Source organism: Myxocyprinus asiaticus, chromosome 49 (genome assembly GCF_019703515.2).
Source record: "Myxocyprinus asiaticus isolate MX2 ecotype Aquarium Trade chromosome 49, UBuf_Myxa_2, whole genome shotgun sequence".
NCBI classification, from domain to species: domain Eukaryota; kingdom Metazoa; phylum Chordata; class Actinopteri; order Cypriniformes; family Catostomidae; genus Myxocyprinus; species Myxocyprinus asiaticus.
Window position 1 is genome coordinate 26,423,440 of NC_059392.1, and position 25,804 is coordinate 26,449,243.

The 25,804-nt window shown below is 39.0% G+C and overlaps 1 protein-coding gene across 4 annotated transcripts in view; it reads right to left on the reverse strand.

Annotated features, from left to right (window-relative positions):
* Positions 1-25,804, reverse strand: part of LOC127438522 (histone lysine acetyltransferase CREBBP-like) — an 81,316-nt gene that overhangs the window by 38,290 nt on the left and 17,222 nt on the right. For 3 of the 4 annotated variants that reach the window (XM_051694165.1, XM_051694163.1, XM_051694162.1), the window contains exons 2-5: positions 23,665-24,338; positions 6,120-6,290; positions 4,381-4,621; positions 1,932-2,045 (exon numbers count right to left, since the gene is read on the reverse strand). In XM_051694165.1, coding sequence (XP_051550125.1) covers positions 1,932-2,045; positions 4,381-4,621; positions 6,120-6,290; positions 23,665-24,338 — 1,200 coding nt within the window. The remainder of the gene's footprint in view (positions 1-1,931; positions 2,046-4,380; positions 4,622-6,119; positions 6,291-23,664; positions 24,339-25,804) is intronic. The other variant, XM_051694164.1, reaches the window with a different exon arrangement.

Consider the following 25,804-nt stretch of genomic DNA (forward strand, 5'->3'; position numbering starts at 1 on the left):
CTTTTGCGTTTACATTGCAATATACAGCTGAAGTCAGAAGTTTACATACACCTTTGCCAAATACATTTAAACTCAGTTTTTCACAATTCCTGACATTTAATCGTAGATAACATTCCCTGTCTTAGGTCAGTTAGGATCACTACTTTATTTTAAGAATGTGAAATGTCAGAATAATAGTAGAGAGAATGATTTATTTCAGCTTTTATTTCTTTCATCACATTCCCAGTGGGTCAGAAGTTTACATACACTTTGTTAGTATTTGGGAGCATCGCCTTTAAATTGTTTAACTTGGGTCAAATGTTTTGGGTATCCTTCCACAAGCTTCTCACAATAAGTTGCTGGAATTTTGTCCCATTCCTCCAGACAGAACTGGTGTAACTGAGTCAGGTTTGTAGACCTCCTTGCTCGCACACGCTTTTTCAGTTCTGCCCACAAATGTTCTATCGGACTGAGGTCAGGGCTTTGTGATGGCCACTCCAATACCTTGACTTTGTTGTCCTTAAGACATTTTGCCACAACTTTGGAGGTATGCTTGGGGTCATTGTCCATTTGGAAGACACATTTGCGACTGAGCTTTAACTTCCTGTCTGATGTCTTGAGATGTTGCTTCAATATATCCACATCATTTTCCTTCTTCATGATGCCATCTATTTTGTGAAGTGCACCAGTCCCTCCTGCAGCAAAGCACCCCCACAACATGATGCTGCCACCCCCATGCTTCACGGTTGGGATGGTGTTCTTTCGCTTGCAAGCCTCACCCTTTTTCCTCCAAACATAACGATGGTCATTATGGCCAAACAGTTCGATTTTTGTTTCATTAGACCAGAGGACATTTCTCCAGAAAGTAAGATCTTTGTCCCCATGTGCACTTGCAAACTGTAGTCTGGCTTTTTTATGGTGGTTTTGGAGCAGTGGCTTCTTCCTTGCTGAGCAGCCTTTCAGGTTATGTCGATATAGGACTCGTTTTACTGTGGATATAGATACTTGTCTACCTGTTTCCTCCAGCATCTTCACAAGGTCCTTTGCTGTTGTTCTGGGATTGATTTGCACTTTCACACCAAACTGCATTCATCTCTAGGAGACAGAATGCGTCTCTTTCCTGAGCGGTATGATGGCTGTGTGGTCTCATGGTGTTTATACTTGTGTACTATTGTTTGTACAGATGAACGTGGTATCTTCAGGTGTTTGGAAATTGCTCCAAAGGATGAATCAGACTTGTGGAGGTCCACAAATGTATTATTTTTCTGAGGTCTTGGCTGATTTCTTTAGATTTTCCCATGATGCAAAGAGGCACTGAGTTTGAAGATAGGCCTTAAAATACATCCACAGGTACACCTCCAATTCAGTACACCTCTTATCAGAAGCTAATTGTCTAAAGGCTTGACATCATTTTCTGGAATTTTCCAAGCTGCTTAAAGGCACAGTTAACTTAGTGTATGTAAACTTCTGACCCACTGGAATTGTGATATAGTCAATTAAAAGTGAAACAATCTGTCTGTAAACAATTGTTGGAAAAATAACTTGTGTTTAGATGTCCTAAACGACTTGCCAAAACTATAGTTTGCTAATATGAAATCTGTGGAGTGGTTAAAAAATGAGTTTTAATGACTTCAACCCAAGTGTATGTAAACTTCTGACTTCACTGTAAGCCTTGTTCTCTGGGAGAAACCTGGGTGTGTTTTTATCCCTTAAATGGAGTAAGGAAAATAGCTTTCTCATTTACATGATGTTTCAGAACACTGCTTTCTGCAAAAACCCTGGAATAAACAGTTTTCTTAATAGCATGTAAACCTGGTCAATGAGAAGAATCACATTAACTAACTAATCATATGATTAATTGCAATGATTGCAATTAATCTACTGACAGCCCTCATCAGAAAATATGTGATGAAAGCAGGTGAAGAAAGGTGTTTGATGGAAAACAGACTCACGTGGCTGGTTGCGTTTGTCACTGGCGTTCTTCAGCGGGAGGCAGACGGGACAGTCGTGCCTCGTGCAGTTTTTCCAGTGAGAGATGATCTGCCTCGATGAAGCACAGTGAGCCACTGCAGAGACAGACACAGAGAAGAAATATTGAAAATATTTGACTGGAACCAAAGTACAGATGTGTCCAACTGACGTAAAACTGCAAGACAAAATTTCTAGTGGGACAGTCGGCCTTCATGGACCCACTGGACGTGATTTCACTAAACCTAGGGCACAGCGGGCCCATGTCCTAAGTTTATTGTAATTTTTCTGTCCTCACTCAAAGTACAAAGCTACTGCGTACGCAGCCAATCTGAACAATATTTGATGTGGTGAAATACAGTCACTTCAATAAGAATCTGCAGGATCGTGAATTTCGCGCTATGGACGTCCAGTGGCAAAGAATTTCCCCTCGTGGATTTCGCATGGAGTTCAAGTTTGGTGAACTCTGACAGGTGAATTGGCTGTGTTGACCAATGGGAAGTTCCTTGGTTTGGCAGTGACTTCTGTGTGGGTGGTGCTTCGTGCACAGCTGAACTGAATTATTTACAATGGACAAGGATATCATTTTAGCGATGAGTTTCTTTTTAGCTTCAATCTTACAGAGTATAAAGTGCAGCATTATAAAGAGGCTGCTTGCCAATATTTTTACTGGTTTCACACGCACTCAACGTTCGCCCATGCCATTTTCGACCACAGAATTTCGCAGTGTGAAGGTGACCGCACCTTAAGACCATAAACATCACAAAAGCTAATTTTGATGAAACAGTCTGGAGTTATTTAAATATATAAATAATGCAATTCATAATCAATTAACAAATGATATTCGTGAATAAAATTCTCTTTCAAATTAACTGGGAAAATAAAGTGGTGGGAGTAGCTGTACAGTGCGTCAATAAAAGAAACGGGGTGGCGGTCAACTGAAGACATGTCACATCACTATGTTGTTTACAATGGAAGCCTCGGAATCTTACAGTGATTATGCTTAATAAGCCGGCAACGTACAAGGCCATGTAATTGTCTTAGACATCGTTCCTTTATTAGGTCATAAACTGTTTAAGTAAAGAACGATTGGCATGCATAGATTTTTGCCCATTACCACAATGCCCAGTGCCAATGTGCGCAAGTGTTGTGCGCATGACTGTTCTTGTTTTGACATCAAAAGCATAGAATAACCAGATGATTTTAAATCTCATGAAAATGCGGTTTTCTTGCATCTTCAGATTTTCAAATAATCTGATTTTAGGTCAGGGACACCAAAAAAACTGACCGTCTCCAAGGTGCACTCAAAGAAGAGTCTGACGCTTTAAAAACATCTCTAGACTTCATAGATGTCCAGTTGCATGTCTTTCCCCAGGAGTCAGACAGAAAGATACAGGTGCCACAGTGGGCAGGGAATGACAGGAAATGAGCTGGCACAGAGGAGGTCACGCTTGGCACCGTGCTTGTGTTTGCATTGAAATGAAGCCCTGTGCTCTGGGTCCAACATCAACAACTAAAGCGCTGAGAGCAAAGCAGCTGCAAGCAACACTCTCGATCCCTTCGCCAAGTCCTTAATATTGCATTAGACCAAAAAGAGCAAGATTCTCTCTCTAAATGGGCTGTTGTATTAAAGATGACACAGAGCATTTGCTCTGGAAATTCCCTGTGTAAGCAGATTGAGCCAACTCAGTGAACAAGATGATTCTACATTGATGGTTGAAGGCAGAATGGCATAGCTGTGAATTAGGGTCTGCATTACATTGTTGTGGCAGATGTGTAAAGTTTTGAAAAGACAAAACAATAAGTGGTTTTAGAAGGCAATATATTGTTTATTTCCATACCACTGAACACAAGCCTTTCATTGGCCTACAGTCCACAACCACTGACAGTCCATTTTGCAACTGAATTTGTCAATCTTCCTTATTAAAGAATATTCCTTATGGTCAGAATGGAATGATTAAGAGCATTTTTTTTTTTTTTTACGAATTAAAATAAATAAATAAATCGCACTGTATTAACACATTAAACCAACAGCCCTAATTTTTACTAATCGACTAGTCTACAGAAACTTTGTCAGCCAACTAGACAACACTTGGTTCTATTCAGGGGTCTCAGAACAGTTAGCAAGAACGGTTTTGTGTTGTCTTGAACACTTCAAATTCAGACCATCTAAGAATGCAGTTCGACTGGATTCTTCTGCTTTGTGAATGCAAAGTACTCCTGTTTTACTTTATTTTCACATTCTCGTAATTCCAAATAACTTTGACCACTACAGGTCAGCAGATAAAGACAATGTTCACAACTGAATCACAACATCCACAATTAGTCAACACGGACCCAAAGCACTGAATAGCATACAACTAATCATCTAGTGAGCAGAAATGAACACTAGAACATCTGTGTGGCTAGCATTAGATCTCGGATCAGCCTCACCTTGGCAGGATTTGCCAGCCTGACAGTGTGTCATGTGGTTGAGGACGTTCTTCATAGTCCTGCAGTGTGGCAGCGCGCAGGCTCTCATCTCGCCGTTAGCCTGCTCGCGGCGCTGGCACTTGTGGGCATGGAGCAGTAGAACCAGCTGCTGCTGGATTAGCTTGCGCTTCTCCGGGTCGGCCGTGGGGCTCGCGGACACGCCCTGACCTGCCACCATACCCACCGGTACCTGCTGCTGGGGCTACAGGACAAGAGGAAAAAAAACATGTCAATACAGAATAAAACTTTTGCCAATGTCCTGCAGCTCAAGCCAATTAAGGAGATGAAAAATAAAGAGGTGTAGAACAGAATCGAATCACAGTTACCCTTTCTGTAGCAAAAATATGAACAATCTAAGGGTGTTTCTACAACTGCGGGACATTTTATGTCCCAGGGGTCATTTTTTATTCAAACTGACAGATTTCAATGTTTTTCTTTTTGTTAAACAAAGGTCATATTAAAACTGACTTAAAAAAATAGCTGGTTTTTATGTTTTTCAGTTTTACCCTTGTCCAACACCCAGACTTTAAATATTAAACTATGAAAAGTCATTATTAAAGTACAAATTATTACAGATTTAAAAGTATGATAATCTAAACAAAGAGTTAAATAAATATGGCAGACACTACTATGCACCGATGTGGAACTTCTAGGCCGGTACAGATACCGATAACCTTTATATATTTTTAAAAGTTTTCATTTTTAATCCTTTAACCTGGAACTGCTAGCTAATTTCTTAAAAACTTCTCATTTGAAAAATAGGTGTCCTTTAAAAGCTTGGAATTTGGACTTGCTGCTATTTAAGGTTTGGTGGATATAACATGAACCACAAATATTACAGATGAATGCTGATTTGAATGAGAAATAAATGGCAATTTTATAGTATGTTTAAATTTTTGTTTTTATATAGATTACTTGTTTACATTCATAACGGGAATAGGTAACATCGTACAGATTAAATATTCATGAGTCAACATTAGAAAAGTCTCAACAAATCTAATGTTTTTAGCCATCTCGAGTGACTCTATAAGGATTATTTCAAGATAAATGTACCATGTTACATTGTGTTTGGACTTGTTTTAATCACAATGCTGTGCTGTAGGTAATGATGTACTATTTCACACATTCTGTTTATGTTTCATGAAGTAATAAGTGAAAATGACTGCCCCTAATTAACATACATGCATGTTTTTGTCGCGTTTTCATTTATTGCCACATGAAACAAACAGAATGTGGGAAATGGCATATTGTTTCTTACAGCAGATGACCCTGATTAAAACCAGTCCCAAAACAACGTAACAAGGTGCAGAGATGTTCAAGTCTCTGCCTGAGGGAAAGATGACACAGGCAGTCAGAGATTCTCAGCCGCACGCAAATAAACCTTAAATTATCGGCGGAAATATCAGCAGTAATTCCATTAATAATATTTAGATTTTCCAGGTTATCAGCCAATACTATACTGGATGCAGATATATGGTGTATCCCTAGTGTTAACCCGATTGCAATATCCCAATTAAGACAAAATTCCAGTTTCTATAAATCTGAATAAGACAGATGGCATATGCCCGTGTTAATCTGAATCGTGTCATGTAAACATCTTATCTGGAAACAAAACTTTACCAATGAAAGATATTCAGGGTGTTGTGAGACTCATGCAGTGGTGTAAATGTGCGTATCGTTTCAGTTAAGATAAAACTCACCACCTTTGGCACGCTGGTGGCCGTGGCTCCCTTCAGATCAGTGGGGAAGGGGGGCAGGCTGTTGGGCAGGGCGCCTTTATTCTGTAGTTGAGAGTTTACACTGGTCATGCCCATTTGTTGCCCTCCACCCTGATACTGACCAAACGGACTATTGCCACCTGCCATGCCCATCTTCAAAACAAGAGAGAAAGAGCATCAATAAAGAGAGAGAAATGCATAAAAAGTGAGTAGAGTGGATAAAAGCTGGCTAAACGTTTAGCTGGAGCAAATGAAGCCATTTAGCTGTTGACTTCGTCCTGCACATCCTGTATCTAACCAGGGACAACAGCATAAAATACACCATACACCTGATACAGATCAAAACAAATAAAGATTATTTGAGTAAAACAAGTTTTCTTTGTACTGGACAGTGTCATGTAGGAGGGTGTGATGCCGCTAGGGCTGGATGATATGGCTTCAAAAATTATATCTCAATATTTTTCAGCCTATTGATGATATTCAATATATCAGTGTTTCCCCTATATGCATTTTTCAGTGGCGCAGCAGAATGACGGTGCTACATGGACCATTTATCAACACTGCTCAATGGATAGAGCAGCGCTCACGGACTGGTTTCAACCGAACAGACTATTTTAAATGCGCTTGTGAACCAGTGAGATGCATGGCGGAGATTGTGAAACCCGTTTAATGCGGTACAGAACTTTGTTGCAAAACTCTTATGTCTTGGTGATTAAACTAGTTTAAAACAAACAGTCAACACATTTTAAACGGCACTGACAAAGAAAACAGGAGAAAACTTTAGAAGGTGTGGCAGCGGGGGCATGGTCGAGCGTCCGTCTGGAGACAGAGAAAGCGGTAAGGGCGCTTACACCTGAGCAAGATTATGTCTAACACCTGTCTCTAATTCCAGTGAGCATGAGGAGAGTGGCATATAAGCGGACACGCCACCAGCAGACGGAGAGAGAGTCAGGGACAAGAGACCTGCTGTGACACTGATAAAAGTTATGGTGATGTTAATGACTGTTTGTAAAGCTCTTGAGTTGCTGTAACGCTGCAAGTTTTGTTAATTAAAAGCCTTACTTGTGAGACGAAGAAACTGGTTCCCCGTGTCCTCCTTCCCCTCTGACTGTGAAGTCTTTTCAATTCTCAAATCACAACACTTACAAAAATGTACCATGGATTTACTGTAGTAACACTAACTGTATTAACTTTGGTAGTTGTGGCAGAAAAACTTTCTAAATGTATTTAGACTGCTGTTTATAATTATTAAAATGCCATAGTTCTTTATATAGAAACCATAGTTACTAACCATGGTAGTGAGGAGCATGCATAGTTTTACCCATGGCTTAACTATTTGGACAAAAAAATTGAATTGCGATTATTTTGAAAAATATTGCGATTTTGATTTGAACTGCGATATGATAAACATAAAACAAAAACGTGTTCCTTTTAACCAAAATTAAACAATGTTTTGCAATGCTCAGGAAGGGTGTTCACACTGAGTCCTCTAAAAAGGACCAAACTAAATAAATAAATAAATCATCTGTCTGCTTTGTAAAAAAAAATGTGTCCCCAATTTGTGAAAGGGTCAGTTCACTTTCCATGGTGGCCGATATATTTCATTTGAGCTGGAATGAAAACAGACCTTTTCTATGTGGATTTTTCACCGATTTTGCACCAATATGACTATGCAAAGGTACTTAAATATTTTTACCAAAGAATATTTTACATTATTATTATACATTGTCAACAAATTCTAGAAATGAACACTGAGAAAATAAAGAATAAATAAAAATTTAAGCTTAAAAAGCATCAGTACTGTATGTTCAGTATCAGTCAGTTGCTGACCATTTAAATAAAGAATAAATAAAAATAAAATAAATAGCCAAATAAACATCAGTAGTACTGTTTAATATCAGTCAAATGCTGACTCTATTAATACTGCCAGTCAATTATTGGCAGTTTGTAAAACAAGAAGCATTTACACCTGACGAGAAAAACAGCGGCAGCGGTGTTACACCGTATTCTGCTATAACAAGTTCAGGGGAAACATTCAGCGGTGGAAAACCAGACTTTTAAATATTACATTTTATAAATGCAATGACTGGAATTGTTCACTTGAAGGGGGTAACAAACTGTGAATCCTAAACAAAACAGTTTGGTGAATACATGTTCACACATTAGCTTCCACTCAGCTGACAAGCAATGAAAGTAGCTGCGTGGTTAGCTAGTTAGCTATAAGCTCGTTGTCACGGAGAGTAAAAGATGGACTTTATTTACTTTCCAGCATTGCATCTCACCAACTAGGTAACAATATAGCGTGAAATCAACACTCAACAGACACAATCCACCACCGCACTGTTGTCTACTGAGCTGCAAAAAGATGCTCTGATGTTTAACTTTCAATCTGCTACATTACTGACTGCACTGACAAACTATAGCTGGCTAACAGCAAACAGATGTGATAAACAGGAGTGACATGGTTGTCAGGGACAAGGTTAACATTATTTTAGTTATTTAGAAAAGGGAAAATGATGGGGTCATTGTTCATTACATTTCCAGAATGTTTTTCAAACTAGTTAGCAACTTACCGAGAAGACACCGCTTAACTCCGCCCCGCTTAACTCCGCCCTGTCTGTAGAGCCACCATCAGTTCAGCTCTGTAAACAGTGGAGTCGGAGCACGCTCTGCTGGACAAACTACATAATGACACCAATTCTAAATCAACCCGAGCGTTGTTTTCTGCATTATATGTTCTGAAAAAAAAAAAAAAAAAAAAGTTTTCATATCGGTAAACATATACGCCGATACCGATATATCGGTCAGGCACTAATAATAATTATCATTATTACAATTATAATTTTTTATTATTATTATTCAATAGTAACTTCTTCAATCATTTCCTAACTTACTACGCAGTCCCGGTAAACCCTCAAGCCTTTATTTCGGTGGATGCTTTTATTTTGAAAACTGAAGGGACGGAAGTTGTTTGAAGTTGAGTTGACAACAGCATTTTAATGCAGTGAAATGCTCTCATCTGCCTTGCTGTCAACAAAAACCCACTCTCATGGGATTATTTTAAATGCGTATCGTAAATTGTAGCAGCCAAACATAGAGGTATGTGAAATTACACAAATGTGCAATTAAAGTAAATCTGGGGCGCTTTAAATAATGCGCTCCGATCACGATAGCACACCTAACCGAACTCAGAGCACATCTGACACTCAGGGCACCAGATAGATCGAGTTTGTGTGTATGGAGCACAGAACCACTCTGAAACCACATGCATAATACAATGATCACGTTGTATTTAAGAAAGCACTACACACTACAGGCAAAACAGCCGTGCACATAAGCGCAGCACAGTGGGCAGCACGTTGAGACTATTTATTGTTAAAACTATGGATATTATGGAAGGACTATGGTACATTTTCATAATAATTATGGACCAAGCTATCAGTTTTCCATCTGTATAAAATCTGTTCTCTTGTAATGCTCTCTGATTGTAGGAAAATGTAAGTTGTTTTGTTTGCCTGACATGGCTTGGCTGTAGTTTAATCAGTATGAGCCTGATAAAAGGAACTAAGTCACAGTCAGAATATTTCAATTTATACAAATTAGGTGTTCATTGTTTCCACAGATGTTACTGTTGTTAATATAATTTTCATCTGCATCCCAAACTCAAAATCAATGTTTTACTGTCAAATGGGCATTTTATTTTTGTATTATATTTAATACTTTATGTTATGGCATCTTAATATTGTATAAAGAATTATTATATTTTTAAATTCCTTACCTGCGTTTCATTTAATTGGATGAACGTGTTAATAGTTCATTTTTCACTTAATGCTGCTTGAACTTTAATGAGGGGAACACACGCTCTCTGATGAGGGCAAGAGATGAAAGAAAAGCGTTGAAAGAGCGTATGTTTCTGGACTCTAGGGGTGCTACTATTGTTAATCCCATTTAATCGGGAAATATTTAATATAGATGTTTGAATTACACCATATCTTGTAACTGTTATTACAGAGATGCCTATGACCGGCGGAAACTGAGAAGCTGCCGCCATGACGATAATAAGGACCGTTTCACAGCTCACGCTGTTTTCCCTTTGCTTGTCATGTTCGCCATACCTCTCTCATGGCACCGTTCTTAACTACTGAATCAAGTTTGTTGTCTTACAACACTATGCCAGTATTCCCCACACTTCATTATGCATTATTACAGTGCTGCTGAAGTCTTAAAGGAGTCGCGCGTCTTTTGCAATATGAGCAATCGTCTTATTACCGATCACTGATCGAGTCATAGGACGTGATTATCGGCCGATAGTGATCAGAGCATCCCTTCAATGCATTTGGTGAAGTGCTGTTGTCCACTCCTTTTCTTTTACACTGTGCCGCCTTTGTAGATTTGTATAATAAGTGAGACCCGCGCGTGCACAGAACAGCACGTCACCCGTTTATTCTGAAGCGCACACAGACCCTGTTTATCTGTCTTTTATCGGAGACCATTGCAATTTTATAATCACATATGATTATTTTGATTAATTGTGCTGCCCAGAAGGATAGTGAAATTAGTCTATTAATGCACTTTTATGAAACTTAATGGCCAATTAAAAAGTACATTAAAATCATATATTCACGATATTGCTTGATTTTATATCGTCAGCCAAATCATCGTGATTATATTGTGAATATTCAATATATCACCCAGCCCTAGTCCAAATACAATGTCTTATGATGCATTGATCTCGAGACAATGTGAAGCTACCTCAGATATCTACACATTTAAGCTTCTTTAAATCTCTCTCATTGCTCGAGTTATTCTGTGAAACCTACTGATGCATCCTTCCACGCATCAGTAATGAATCTTATTATGATGCCATTCACAGATATCCTTTCAGACTAGTTAAGAGCCAAGAGCACCAGAAATAGGATACATCTGCCAATAGTAAGAATCTAAAATTACACCAAGCACACAAGCACTTCTATGAGTGAAGTATAGTTTCTGTAAGCAAAATCTATATGTAGTCAAAGATGAAAATCCTTAATATCTTTAAAAAGAAAAAAAAAGAAAAAAAAGACTCAAATAATATGAGAAATTCAGCCACAGACGAGACAATTGCTATAAACAGGTGCAAAAGTAAATACTTCAGTTAAATGCACCAATGCAACTGAACACACTTTGGGAAATGCATCTTAATTCCAATGCTTAGTTTCTTCCTGATTGTTATGCTGCATTGGTGATGGTCTGGGCGAGTGGAACAGATCCCTTTAAGACAAACACTCCTTCCACCCTCGTTCATCCAGACCCCTTTCACTCCATGTACTTGCTCTGTGCTAATCTCCAGCAGTGTGTTGGCCATCTACTCTCCTCTGTTGACATCGCTCCAACAGACCAGATAAAAGAGGCCAGCTGAGTGTCATACGCACCAGCACCCTCTCACTGCGCTCCACTCATTCATTCATACACACCAACACACCTCTAAGGCTTCTCTCTGTGCTTACTCAACCACACAGACATTATCTCTCTCTCTCTCTCTCTCTCTCCAAGCTGCCAGGATTTTCCTCCCTGCAGATCTGAAGTCGTCTCCAGGATATCCTCACTCTGAACCAATCATGCCCCTTGTTCCACACCAACACGTAATGCTCTTTAAACGATATGCTGGACACAGTCTTGTGCTCAAAAACAGATAGACAGAGTACAGCAAAATAGAAAAATGGGGTCTTGAGACGCATTATTTTTTTTTTTTATGGTAAATATTATGGATGTGCAAAACTAAACATGTTTATTAGGGAGCATTCACATAAGATGTGTTCTTGGGTTGAACAACTGCTGGATGGAGTGCAGCAGGATAGAACAAAATGCAGGAGTCCTGAGAAGCGAATTTAGGAAGTCACCGTTAAACTTCTTCGGCCACTACATAACTATCAATTATTGACGAGTGAAATGTGAACACTTACTAGCCAGTGGCTTATGACAGACATGTTTTTAGTCACTGCACAATTTGGTTGCATATGCGTTTGATTTACCTGCATTGTGGAGGGTTGCTGTATCCACATCAGCATTTGCCAACAACACAGAAGCTTTTTACCTGCCCCTTAACGTCGTGTAAAATACAAAACGAGTGGTGGTTGGTCGTTTTTAATGTCGGTCATATGGTTCCATTCTTGGGTAGTTCAAAAAAGTTGGTCTTCCATTTTAATTTCAAGCACTTTTCTACAAAACAATCCGATTTTTCAGGTATTCAAGTACTTAAAGCTGAAGTATGTAGTTTCTGTGCCACTAGCACCACCAAACAGAACTGCAAAAATAAACATCGTTTTCAAAACAGCTTTCTGAATATTTGGCTACAAAATTAATTCTCAATATTTTTCATCTTATTGATGATATTCGATATACAGTAGTGGCCAAAAATATTGGCACCCTTGGTAAATATGAGCAAAGAAGGCTGTGAAAAAAAAAAATCTGCATTGTTTATCCTTTTGATCTTTCATTCAAAGAATTCACAAAAATCTAACCTTTAATTGAAGTAAAATAATTGAAATGGGAAATATCTCATTATTAAACAAATATTTTTCTCTTATTGGCTCCCTTTTATTCAATACGTTCTGCAACCTCCCTTTGCCAAGTTAACAGCTCTGAGTCTTCTCTTATAATGCCTAATGAGATTTGAGAACGCCTGGCAAGGGATCTGAGACCATTCCTCCATACAGCATCTCTCCAGATCCTTCAAATTCAGAGGTCCATGTTGGTGGACTCTCCTCTTCAGTTCACCCCACACATTTTCTATGGGGTTCAGGTCAGGGGACTGGGATGGCCATGGCAGAACCTTGATTTTGTGGTCAGTGAACCATTTTTGTGTTGATTTTGATGTTTGTTTTGGATCGCTGTCCTGCTGGAAGATCCAGCCAGGGTCCATTGTAAGCTTTCTGGCAGAGGGAGTCAGGTTTAGATTTTTTTATCTGTTGGTATATGATAGAGTCCATGATGCCATGTATCCGAACAAGATGTCCAGGACCTCTGGCAGAAAAACAGCCCCACAACATTAAAGATCCAGCACCACATTTAACTGTGGGCATTGGGTATTTCATCTCTGTGTGCACCAAACCCATCTCTGGTGTTTGCTGCCAAAAAGCTCTTTTTTGTTTTGTTTCATCTGACCATAGAACCCGGTCGCATTTGAAGTTCCAGTAGTGTCTGGCAAACTGAAGACGCTTGAGTTTGTTGTTGGATGAGAGCAGAGGCTTTTTTCTTGAAACCCTCCCAAACAACTTGTGGTGATGTCTGATATTTTTGAGACCAACTAATTTCTGCCATTCTCCAGCTGTGATCCTTGGAGATTCTTTGGCCACTTGAACATCCTTCTCACTGTGTGTGGAGACAATATAGACATGTGTCCTTTTCCAAGCCGATTCTTAAGATCTCCAGTTGATTGGCACTTGTTAATTATTGCCCTGATGCTGGAAATGGGCATTTTCAATGCTTTGACTATTTTCTTATAGCCACTTCCCATTTTGTGAAGCTCGACAACCTTTTGCCACACATCAGAACTACATTCTTTAGTCTAACACTGTGATTGATGATTAAGGGAATTTGGCCTGTGTGTTACCTCATATTTATATCCCTGTGAAACAGGAAGTCATGACTGAACAATTTCATCCTAGTCACCCAGGTGCACTAATGTAAAATATGAATGGGAATATATTTCAGATATATTTTACTCATAAGAATTTCTAGGGGTGCCAATAATTGTGGCCAACGTGTTTTGGAGAAAAATATTTATTTAATTAGATATTTCCCCTCTTTCAATTTTTTTACTTCAATTAAAGGTTGGATTTATGTGCATTTATTTAATGAAATATCAAAAGGATTAACAATGCAGATTTTTTTCCACAGCCTTCTTTGCTCATATTTACCTTGGGTGCAAATATTTTTGGCCACTACTATATATCACAATAATTATGTATTTGCTCTGAAATAGAAGTTTTTTTGTTGTTTTTTTTTCCCCGTTCTCAGCATGGATTTCTAAGTACGGTTAGCTAACCATACTTAGGACAGAGAACATTGCTGGTGGAAGGCCTTTAATGACATGGCGACTCATGATTGGTCACTTGCTCAGTCAGTCCATTCTAATCCTGATTTCACAGTACAACTAAGGAAAAAGAGACCATAACTGTGCCTGTATATTGATACCGGTTACCGCAATGGCAATGAGAAAATATTTGGCCCAATAGTGGAATGGTGCCTAATCATAGTCTGAACCTCATTTATTCAAATCAAAAGACTCTCAAACCTCATCTACATCAGTGACTGTCACAACATCTAAATGTTTTCCTCAGTGGTAAAATTACAATAAGATGTTTATCAAGGATTACAGGACTAATATTTAAAAAAGTCAAAAGTTTTATCTTTGTCTACTAGCTAGAGTGAAAAAAAGTTTTTTTTTTTTTTTTTTTAAAGTGAAAATGCTTTTGCACTAAAAGTTTTTTAGTCTATATTGCCCATTAAAAAAATGTAAATTCTTCTGGCATTGACAAAAAAAAAAAAAAAAAAAAAAAAAAAAAAGAAAAACAAAACTGCCTTGCAAAAATTTTATTTAGGACCCTGTACAAAACTCTGAAATTCTGTCAATGTATACCGAAAAAGCATGACCCGATAGTCGACCAAAGGTTAGTCGATGAGAAGAGTCTTGGTCGACCAAGTTATGATTGGTCGGTTGGTCGCAGAAAAAACTCCAAATAAAAACGACGAACACGGGTATTGCCGCTGGTTGGACGCTAGGTGGTGCTCTGGGTAATTTTCATTAAGCAGGGTTAGGGTTAAGCTGACACAATAAAGCAAGACACCTTGATTTTAATCTTTCAACTTTATTTTGTATTTATTTTAACGAAAAATTCAAATAAAACTGGAGAAAAAAAATAAGTGCAATTAAAATGTGTGTTGTTCAACTTTTTGAAAGATGTTTTTAAAACAGTTGTGAAGGGCAACATCTCTTTGGAAACTGACCTACTTCATTCTCTACCGGTCGGGTAATTCGTTGTCTGGGAAAATACATCATGTGTGTGAATGAATTCGTTTTGTTCCCTCCTTCACAATATATATCGCAATATCCAATTACATCGAAAACCCCCGACTGAGGGATCGGTGAATATTCTTGCTTTAGTGATTTTGCATTGAAAATTAAATTAATTTATTTAAAAATCTAAAAACTTAAATCAAATACATTTCTAAATTCAAATTGCACTCCAAACGAAACAAAAAAGCAATTAAAATAACAAAGTGATCAAAAAAATTATATATCTATATAACCACCTTTCCATTTACCGTCAGGCAAGTATCCGTCTAAACATGCAGGTGGAAAATGACTTACACAAATGAAGACATAAAAACAATTATAATGATGATAATAATCACTGAAATATAACTCATGGTTGGAGGTGTTTTTGTATTATTTTATGTTTAATCACAGATGTATAGGCTGCAGAGTTGCGTTCACAATGAACTGTTCTGTGGAAATAAAGTGAACTGAACTCAAAACACCTCCTGAGATGAGATGTCTGAGGTCATTTCCAGCACTCATAGATGATACTGTTCTTGCAACAAAATTCAGAAGACAGAAACAAAGAAAGAGTGAGAATCTTTTACATGCGTGTGCTCCACGAGACTGCACACCTCCGTATCAGCGCGTCATACATGCGCATTGACGGCTTTTCTGTCATCTGTTCTTCATAATATAATAAAGTGTTTCTTCAAGTGCGTGTCTGTGTGTCTATGATAATAATAGCCTAATAATAGTAATAATAATAATTTAATAGATTAATGGGAAAACGAGCCAAATATCGTCTTGACATGGTCAAAGGCATCAGCTATTGGTGATCACTCTGACCATCGTCGATCCCCAAGATCATCTTCTATCGACACAACCCTAGCACCATTTGTGCAACACTTAAATTATACCTCTTGTTGGGAGGTGTGCTTTTATTTTTATTTATGCTATCAGACTTATGATTTTCACCTGGTGGACAATAAAATGGGCTGAAAAATCCCTATAGATTTACATTGCATTTCTAGGGCCCACAATTGCATAGAGACATGTGGGTAGGCTTTTTTGAATTGGGCTTCACAGAATACCCTCGCAATACCCAGCCAATCACCCACCAAACTATATCAATGCATCAGAAGCTACGTATCATGACAGCGAGATTTGCATGGACATGCACCATTTGCAATGTCTTTAGAAAATGTTGCATTTTAGCTGGTTTATAATATTTTCTGTGCCTGTGCAGTCTTTGTTTTGTCAGTAAAAATGAAAAAATAAGTCTGGATTATCGTGCACTTCAAATTCCAATCGTTACTGTTCAAATAACGGAATTTTAAGCGAAAAAAAAAATGCTAAGAACATTTAAAGTGTGTGTCTCCTTTAGTTGAACTCTGACCATCTCACTGAGCTGCACGTGGACGTCACCCAGAGCAGCTCCTAAAGAGCATGTGAAGGGCTGTAAGGCACACGCTTTTTGCTTAGATTCACACCAAGCTCTTTCGAGGATTTTGATAGTTAATGGTGGTTGCTAGGGTGTTCTGAATGGTTTCTAGATGGTTGCTAAGATGTTCTGGATGGTTGCTAGAGTGTTCTGAATGGTTTCTAAATTGTTGCTAGGGTGTTTTAAATGGTTGCTAAGGTGTTCTGAATGGTTTCTAGATAGTTGCTAGTAGGGGTGTAATGATATATCGTGCCATGATATATCATAATACAAAAATTCGACGGTATGCATAGTGGGATTACAAAAATTTATCGCGATATAGAGTTCAATTTAACCAATTTAAACATCTTTGAACAACAAAAGTTTGAACAACAGAGGGCGCAGTCAGCATAGGTCTACAAATCATGTGTTGGTATGTATGTTACATATTAAATCACGGTGTTAATTGAAAAAGCACAAACCTCCATCACTCGTTTACCATGAGAATTCAGAACAATCGCTGACTGTTTATTTGCTCTGTAATGTGATTCAAGTTTACAATTTGCAATCAGAATAGTGATATGATAAAATGTATCATCATCTCATATTACTGCGCTGCTCAGACTGAGCTGCACATGGGCTTCACACTGTCAAGTCTTAAAGTAGCCGTGAGTCTTTTGCGACTTGTGTGATCGATTTATGCGATTGGCCAAATTATGATCGTGGCCGATCGAGCCGAGCATTCCAAGTTCCCGGTGTAATTCACAGTGTTTGTTAAGAGATCATTTCTTGATACTATAAATAAAAAATAACGAACTGAATCTCAAACAAATTGTATCAGAATCAGATCAAATATGGAAATCTGTATCGATATCTAGCCCTATGAAGGTAGAGACATTTTTTACATTTTAGTGAAAGACTATGAAACTCTTTTTGTGTGACATGCACTGATGAACCATATACAGTAAGCCTAGGGAAATGAATTAAAGTAAATGGGGTTCATTTTAATTTCATGTTGTCTTAAGAACTCTGGAAGGTGTCTAGTGAGTGTGTAAATCTGGCTGTACTTTTCTCTCAGAGCCCTAGAGTTGGGTCTGTAAGAGTAGGATCAGACAGAGACCTATATTATTGTTCCCTGTCTGGAGTTGTGCTTAGCAGACTCATTTTTTGATTGCATGACTCATCGCTGCACTTGTGTTTTTTACTGGACTGAAATGCTTGCGTTGAAAGAACAGTTGCGTGCCAGAATGCTCTTAAACTCCCATTTTGTTTAAAGGCTTGCGATAACTCCAGAAAGGCAAAGGAAAAGCTCTCAATCAAAAGTGCTATTGTTTATGTATAATCACATCTCACCTATGCACTATGCAAATGTGATAATGTCCAATGCTTGTTTCTCTGAACAGTCTCTGTGGTAGATGGATTATTGACTGAAAACGTATGGATCGATACATCATGATGGCCACCTCGGTGTGGAGCGCTCCTATTGTTTTGTTGTTTTTGTTTGTTTGTCCTGTGTTTAGTAATCCTTATCCAGTCAGTTTTACCAGAGACAAACTGCTGAACATTCGACAGCTTATACCAGACAGTCTTTTCCCGGTTTTTGAATATTCAGACGTTTTGCTGGACATTTTAGTTGGAGGCGCAGCTTTATTGTTCAAGAGACGCAGGCGAGGGAGACGAGCTGGTGCGCTGGTCAAACTCCGTCAGCGGGGCTTTCGAACAACGCTGCCGAACATTCATCTAGCGAATCTCTGCTCTCATCCTAACAAAACGGACGAACTACATCTCCTCACCCACACAAACAAGGACTTTTCAACCTCTGCTGCCTTGTGCTTCACATAAACCTGGCTGAGTAAAGCCATTCCGGACAGTGCGTTACATCTGCTGGGCTTTCAGCTGTTCAGATCGGATCACATCGCGGAGTTAACGGGGAAAACGAGAGGTGTTGGAACATGCTTTTACATCAGTGAAGGTTGGTGTACAGATGTAACAACGTTAAAGAGGATGTGCTGTCCTAATTTGGAAGTGTTCTTTATTAACTGTAATTACCTTTCTACTCGCCGTGGGAGTTTTCCTCGTTTATTCCAGTGAGTGTGTATATCGTGCCAAACACAGCACTGCAACAGCTGGCTGATCAGATCACAGACACAGAACAACAATACCCGGACTCAGTTATTATTATTCTTGGGGATTTTAACAAAGCAAATCTCACACATGAACTGCCCAAATACAAACAGCACATTACATGCCCCACCAGAGACAGAAATATACTGGATCATTGTTACACAACAATAAAGGATGCATATCGCTCTGTTCCTAGAACAGCTTTAGGACTCTCTGATCACTCTCTGGTTCATCATCTTCCAACCTACTGGCAGAAATTAAAATCTGTTAAACCTGTAGGAAGGACTGTAAAGAGATGGACCAATGAAGCAGAGCTGGAACTACAAGCCTGCTTCGACTGCATGGATTGGAGTGTTTTTGAGGCTGCAGCCACAGACCTGGACAAGCTCACAGATACTGTTACATCATATATCAGTTTCTGTGAGGATATGTGCATTCCTACTAGGACTTATTTAAAGTTCAACAACGACAAACCATGGTTTACAGCAGAACTCAGGCAGCTTCGTCAGGCCAAAGAGGATGCTTACAGAGTTGGGGATAAAGTCTTGTACAATCAGGCCAGGAACACACTGAATAAGGGAATCAGAGTGGCTTAAAGAAGATACTCTGAGAAGCTGAAAAACAAGTTTTCAGCTAACGACCCTGCACGAACGTGGAGTGGCATGAAACAACTTGAATAACAGGACTCCTACCCCCAACCCTGTGGTGGACCAACAACTGGATGACGACCTGAATGTGTTCTACTGTAGATTTAAAAGGCCCAATCTCACACCCCACACCCACTCTGACCTTCACTTCACACAAACACCAATACCTCCTGTAACCCCCCTCCTGCTACTCAACCTGCACTTAAGATCTGTGAAGATGATGTGAGCCGCGTCTTTTGAAAACAAAAGACAAGGAAAGCTTCAGAAAATGGTTTGAGTTCCAGGGCTGAGAATGTTATCAGTAACATTGCTAACACTGTTCTACATTACACAGAAATACTAAACCGTAATAATGAGCCTTTAAAATATACATTTTACAAGTGCACGCACAAAGCGAGCCATAGCGACACTGGCAAAAGCGGTAATGACTCTGAATGTGTCGGAAAAACCAGCAAGGAGACTGTCTGAACATTATGCTAATTTATAGAGAGAAATGCACATTGGGTTGTGCCGATACAAGATGATCTCAGGGATCGACGATGGTCAGAGTGATCGCCAATAGCTGATGCCTTTGACCATGTCAAGACGATATTTTACTCGTTTTCCCATTAATCTATTAAATTATTATTATTATTATTAGACTATTATTATCAAATTAATATTACAAATAATTTGCCCGTAGACACACAGACACGCGCTTGAAGAAACACACTTTATTATATTATTAAGAACAGATGACAGAAAAGCCGTCTATGCGCATGTGAGTCAGCAGCTTCAAGTTCCTGGGTGTCCACATCACTGAGGAACTCACATGGTCCGTCCACACTGAAGTCGTTGTGAAGAAGGCTCATCAGCGCCTCTTCTTCCTGAGACGGCTGAGGAAGTTTGGAATGAAACGCCACATCCTCACACGGTTCTACACCTGCACTGTAGAGAGCATCCTGTATGGCTGCATCTCTGCCTGGTACGGCAGTAGCACCGCCAACAACCGCAAAGCACAGCAAAGGGTGGTGCGAACTGCCAGACACATCATTGGAGGTGAGCTTCCCTCCCTCCAGGAAATAAATACAAGGCGGTGTGTGAAAAAAGCTCGGAGGATCATCAGAGACTCCAGCCACCCGAGTCATGGGCTGTTCTCACTGCTACCATCAGGCAGGCGGTATCGCAGCATCAGGACCCGCACCAGCCGACTCCATGATAGCTTCTTCCCCCAAGCAATCAGACTTCTGAACTCTTGATCTCCCACGATCAAAATACATCAGCACTGCACTTTATTACTCTTACTCTTATATCTCACACCGGACTGTCATAAATTATATTATATTATATTATATTCTCTCTTAACAACTTACTATCAACTGACAGCCTGAATGTCAATACAGTACAATACAACCTACTGTACATTTATATATACTATATATACTTTTTTATTGTATAATGTGTATCTATATTGAGCGTATTATATACTGTACAGTGTATGTTATTATTTGTATATTGTTGAGTGTAATTATGTGTATATCAGATGTTTAAATTGTGCTGTGTTAATTTGATGTTATTGTAAATTGGTATATGTCTCATCACTGTCACGACTGCTATGTTGATCGGAAACTGTACCCACGAATTTCACACACCATTGCACTTGTGTATATGGCTGTGTGACAATAAATGTGATTTGATTTTTTGATTTGTATGACGCGCTGATACGGAGGTGTGCGGTCTCGTGGAGCACACGCATGTAAAAGATTCTCACTCTTTCTTTGTTTCTGTCTTCTGAATTTTGTTGCAAGAACAGTATCATCTATGAGTGCTGGAAATGACCTCAGACATCTCATCTCAGGAGGTGTTTTGAGTTCAGTTCACTTTATTTCCACAGAACAGTTCATTGTGAACGCAACTCTGCAGCCTATACATCTGTGATTAAACATAAAATAATACAAAAACACCTCCAACCATGAGTTATATTTCAGTGATTATTATCATCATTATAATTGTTTTTATGTCTTCATTTGTGTAAGTCATTTTCCACCTGCATGTTTAGACGGATACTTGCCTGACGGTAAATGGAAAGGTGGTTACTTATATATATTTTATTCTTTTATCACTTTATTATTTTATTTGCTTTTTTGTTTCATTTGGAGTGCAATTTGAATTTAGAAATGTATTTGATTTAAGTTTTTAGATTTTTAAATAAATTAATTTAATTTTGAATGCAAAATCACTAAAGCAAGAATATTCACCGATCCCTCAGTCGGGAGGTTGCCGATTAGGGCTGCAACTAATGATTATTTTGATAATCGATTAATCTAACGATTATTAGAACGATTATTCGACTATTCGGGCGATTATTGCAACGATTAATCATTAGCTCTTAACCAATTATTCAGCTTGTGCCCGACTTAAAATGTTGTATTAAATGTGCTTACTACCAATAAAGAGGACAAAATCATCTTTTAGCAATACCTCTAAATGACATTCACCGAATTAAAGGAAAAAATAGCTTTTATTAAGTTTAATTCAGTAAAGAAATTCACTGCAAAAAAAAAAAAAAAATACAATTGTTATCAAGTGTTTTGTCTTGTTTTCCATTTAAAATTGTCTAAAATCCTTAAAACAAGATACATTTACTTGAGAAGCAACATATAAGATATTTAGACTTGCTTTCAGAGAATGTATCATAAATATAAATGTATTTTTTCACTTGGTACTTCTGCGAGTGCAGTAAAGACTAAATATACTTCTATTCAAGATCTGTTCTCTAAAAGCAAGTCTAAATATCTGATATGCTGCTTCTCGGGTGAGTGCATCATTTTTTAAAGAATTTTTAGATATTTATATTGGAAAACAAGCCAAAACAAAAACAAATAAAAAACATATTTTGTTGCGGTGTATAATGGGGCGAAGACGACACTCTCTCACCTTTCTGTTCACTTCAATCCATCTTTAACTTAAAAAAAAAAAAAACCCATCTCTCTTATTAATAAAGTTGCGTATTGCCAATTTTCTTCAAGATGAGAAATGCACAGTGACACATATATTATAATTCAATAAGTCTCGAGTCATCATGTTATAATCTAGCTGCATTAAGTGTGTGCGCTCGAGGGACGAGCTTCCCCACAACAGAGTGTACCTCAGCCGGGTGCAGTTTCAATCTCACCCCCTTAGATCTGGACACTTCGCGCAACTCATAGAAGAGGCGCTGACCGCACAGAGAAGTGCCAGTTTCCGTATTATTTGAACTTTATTAAAGCTATAATGCATTCAATATAACTGCATTAAAGATGTAACGCCGGGGTGTTTCCTTTAAAGACACTCAACACATAAGTTTTGCTTCAGCAGTGCAGCATTATTCCACAATGAGAGTGCTTCTGTATTTACTTGTTTGGTATTTTTTATAATTTCCTTTGTGATTTACATCAGCTGAAGCTGTTTGGAAAGTTTAGAGTGCATCTGGACTGTGAGATGTGTAATTCTTCCTCTCCTCAGTCAGGCGTGAACTGCAGTACTGCTCTTGTGTGCAATCATTAGAGTTTCATATGATCTTATGTTACGTTATGATCAAACGACTACTCGACAATGAAAATTTTTGTCGACAATTTTTTATTGTCGATGTTGTCGATAACGTCGACTAATCTTTTCAGCCCTGTGGCCGATGTAATTGGATATTGCGATATATATCGTGAAGGAGGGAACAAAACAAATTTATTCACACACAATGTATTTTCCCAGATAACAAAATACCCAACCGGTTGTCAACTGTTGTAAAACCATCTTTCAAATAGTTGAACAACCACTTCCAGTTTCATTTGAATTTTTAGTTAAAATAAATAAAAAATAAAGTTCAAAGTTTGAAATCAAGGTGTCTTGCTTTATTGTGTCAGCTTAACCCTAACCCTGCTTAATGAAAATTACCCCATAGTACCACCTAGCGTCCAACCAGCAGTAATACCCGTGATCATCGGTTTGAACGTGAACATCGCAAACCCTCTCCGGCGATAGGACGATGTGACTATGGAGAAGATCGCCCAACCCTAAATGGTGCGATACAAATTAAGGGCCAACTTTAATACTTAAGGTTTTGTTCAAATCCCTAACCCTAATCTAATCGAATTATCCCCTTAGTATGAGCAGTAGTAGTGGCTTGCCTTAGAGGCCATTCAGACCTAAAGCATTCTTGCGCTTCAAATAATAACAGAACGCAGGTGTCTTGAAACACGTTTTTAAAAGTTGACATTCTTTTTATACTGACACAGGGTCTAAAAAATGCAAGCTCCTACACGAGAAGCTCACAGAAAAGGAAACCGCTCATCTAACCTTGTTGATGTTGCCGGCCTGTTGAGCGTTGATGCCCATCTGCTGTGCCCCCTGTGTGAGAGTCTCTGCCAGGACACTGCCAGCTCCTCCTTGTGCTGTTGCCCCCACTGCTCCTGCCCCTACAGAAGGTGCCATTTGCATGGCGCCACCCTGGTACTGCATCCCCGCTGCACCCCGGCCGCGGCCTACAGACCCAAGAGTTCCATTGACCAACTGACCCTGCTGAGTGCCCGCGTTCTGTCCCATCATCCCGTGTGACTGGGCGCTGTTAAGCATGGTCTGGTTAAATCCTGTGCTGAGTCCTATGCCAGCTGGGCCGGCGTTATTGCCCTGTGTTCCAGGAACACCACCTGGTTTCTGTGTTTGTGAGGGGTGGGAAGGGGAACCCTGGCCCAGGGGACTTTTTCCCAGCCCGCCCAGCTGAGCTGCCATGCCCCCAGGCTGTGGACTGGCCGAGTTCAGCCCAGCAGTGAGGTTGCCGCTGCTTCCCGGCCGTAGGAGCTCCGAGAGCTGCTTGTGCTTGGCAGCAGCGTCGGGTACCATGGGACCATGACCGCCTGCACCTGTAGCACCTCCGTTAGAGGGCATGGACATCAACCCCAGGTCTCCTCCGTTAGGAATCAGCTCATCTGGAAGATCATTCTCCAGGTCATCCCAGGAAAGTGAGCCCAACTCTGAGGAGAGAAAGATAAATTAAGTGTACAGCGACTGCTACTCATCAGCCAATTCTTAACACCAAGAACACTTTTGAGTTTCTAACAGACCCAAGTCAGAGTAGATGCCATATTTAATTTGATGCAAATGAAAAGAATGATTTGAAATCTTAAATCCTAGGTCATATATAATTTTCCACAAGCCAAGTTTTCCAGAGTTTCTTTGAAAATATATCTTCCCACAGATCTCCTGTGGACAATGTATCATCAGCTGAATGATCAACACCGCAGCCTCATTTTCATACACCTCAAATTAAATATATCGACCAAATTAAATGAATATTCAAGTTCAATACAAGCTTTTCATTGTTCTAAAAATAAATCATTTCCATTGAACATGGACTGTGTCTGTTGAACACATAGAAAGAGCCAAAATGAAAGAAAAAACACAGATAAGTTGCATCTTTGTATGAGCTGCACTGACAGAGGTTAAATAATGCAGACACTAGGAGCTGGGAGCAGCCGCCCGAGTGCCGACTTCCCTTCAACTTCTCAACATGTCAGACGTGCTCCATTATGAAGATTATCTCAGCAAATACGCATCTCTATGCATTGTAACTCTATGCTGTATACAAATAAACAGCTTCTAGTCTAAGTAAAACAGTATGCCTGTTGTATTCTATTCATTCATTAACGTAAGAGCACATCTTTTTTTTTACATTTATTTTTGATAAGAACTCTAAAACCGATTCAGGGTTGATTTTTTTATAACGGATAATGCCATACACATCACTAGATGAAGCTGCTTGCTTCCACAATGCTGACTGAATCTCTGAATGCAGTCTATTTTTAAGCTTTCAAGGTTAAGTAATCGCGCAATACCACGTTACGAGTTCAATCTTAACTCAGTCAATAGTGCAGCCTTAATGGATACCATACCAATGTCTAAGAAGTCAAAGTTTGCTGGTTTCAAAGCGTTTTAGATGGTTTTGCCTCATCACGTATAGGAAAGTGCAACCTTCACATCTGTCAGATCTGTAACAACGTTTTTTCCTTAATGTGAGAACGAGAATTATTCTAAATGAAATATTACATGTTCTTAGGAGTGCCAACCCTTCTACATTCTGTGGATATCATTATTTCTGGATTGTGCATTTGAAAGTGTGATTATAATGAATTAGAAATAAACTAGGGCTGCAACACCTAATCGATAAAATCGATAATTATCGATTAAGGAAATCATTAACAACTCATTTAATTGATTAGTTGGATATCTGTGTTGAGCATGGAGGAGTTCAGTCAGTGACGTCACTTTAAAGCCCAGTGAAAACTGTTGCATGATGACACCGATCTGCACCTGGATCGGTATCGGCTCCGATACTGACGCTTTTAGACGGGTCGGGTATCGGTCCGACGAGCCCGATCCAAATCCGATACTGTGTGTTAGTCATGTTCATTACTGTCAAGCTCCAAAAATGACATAAAAG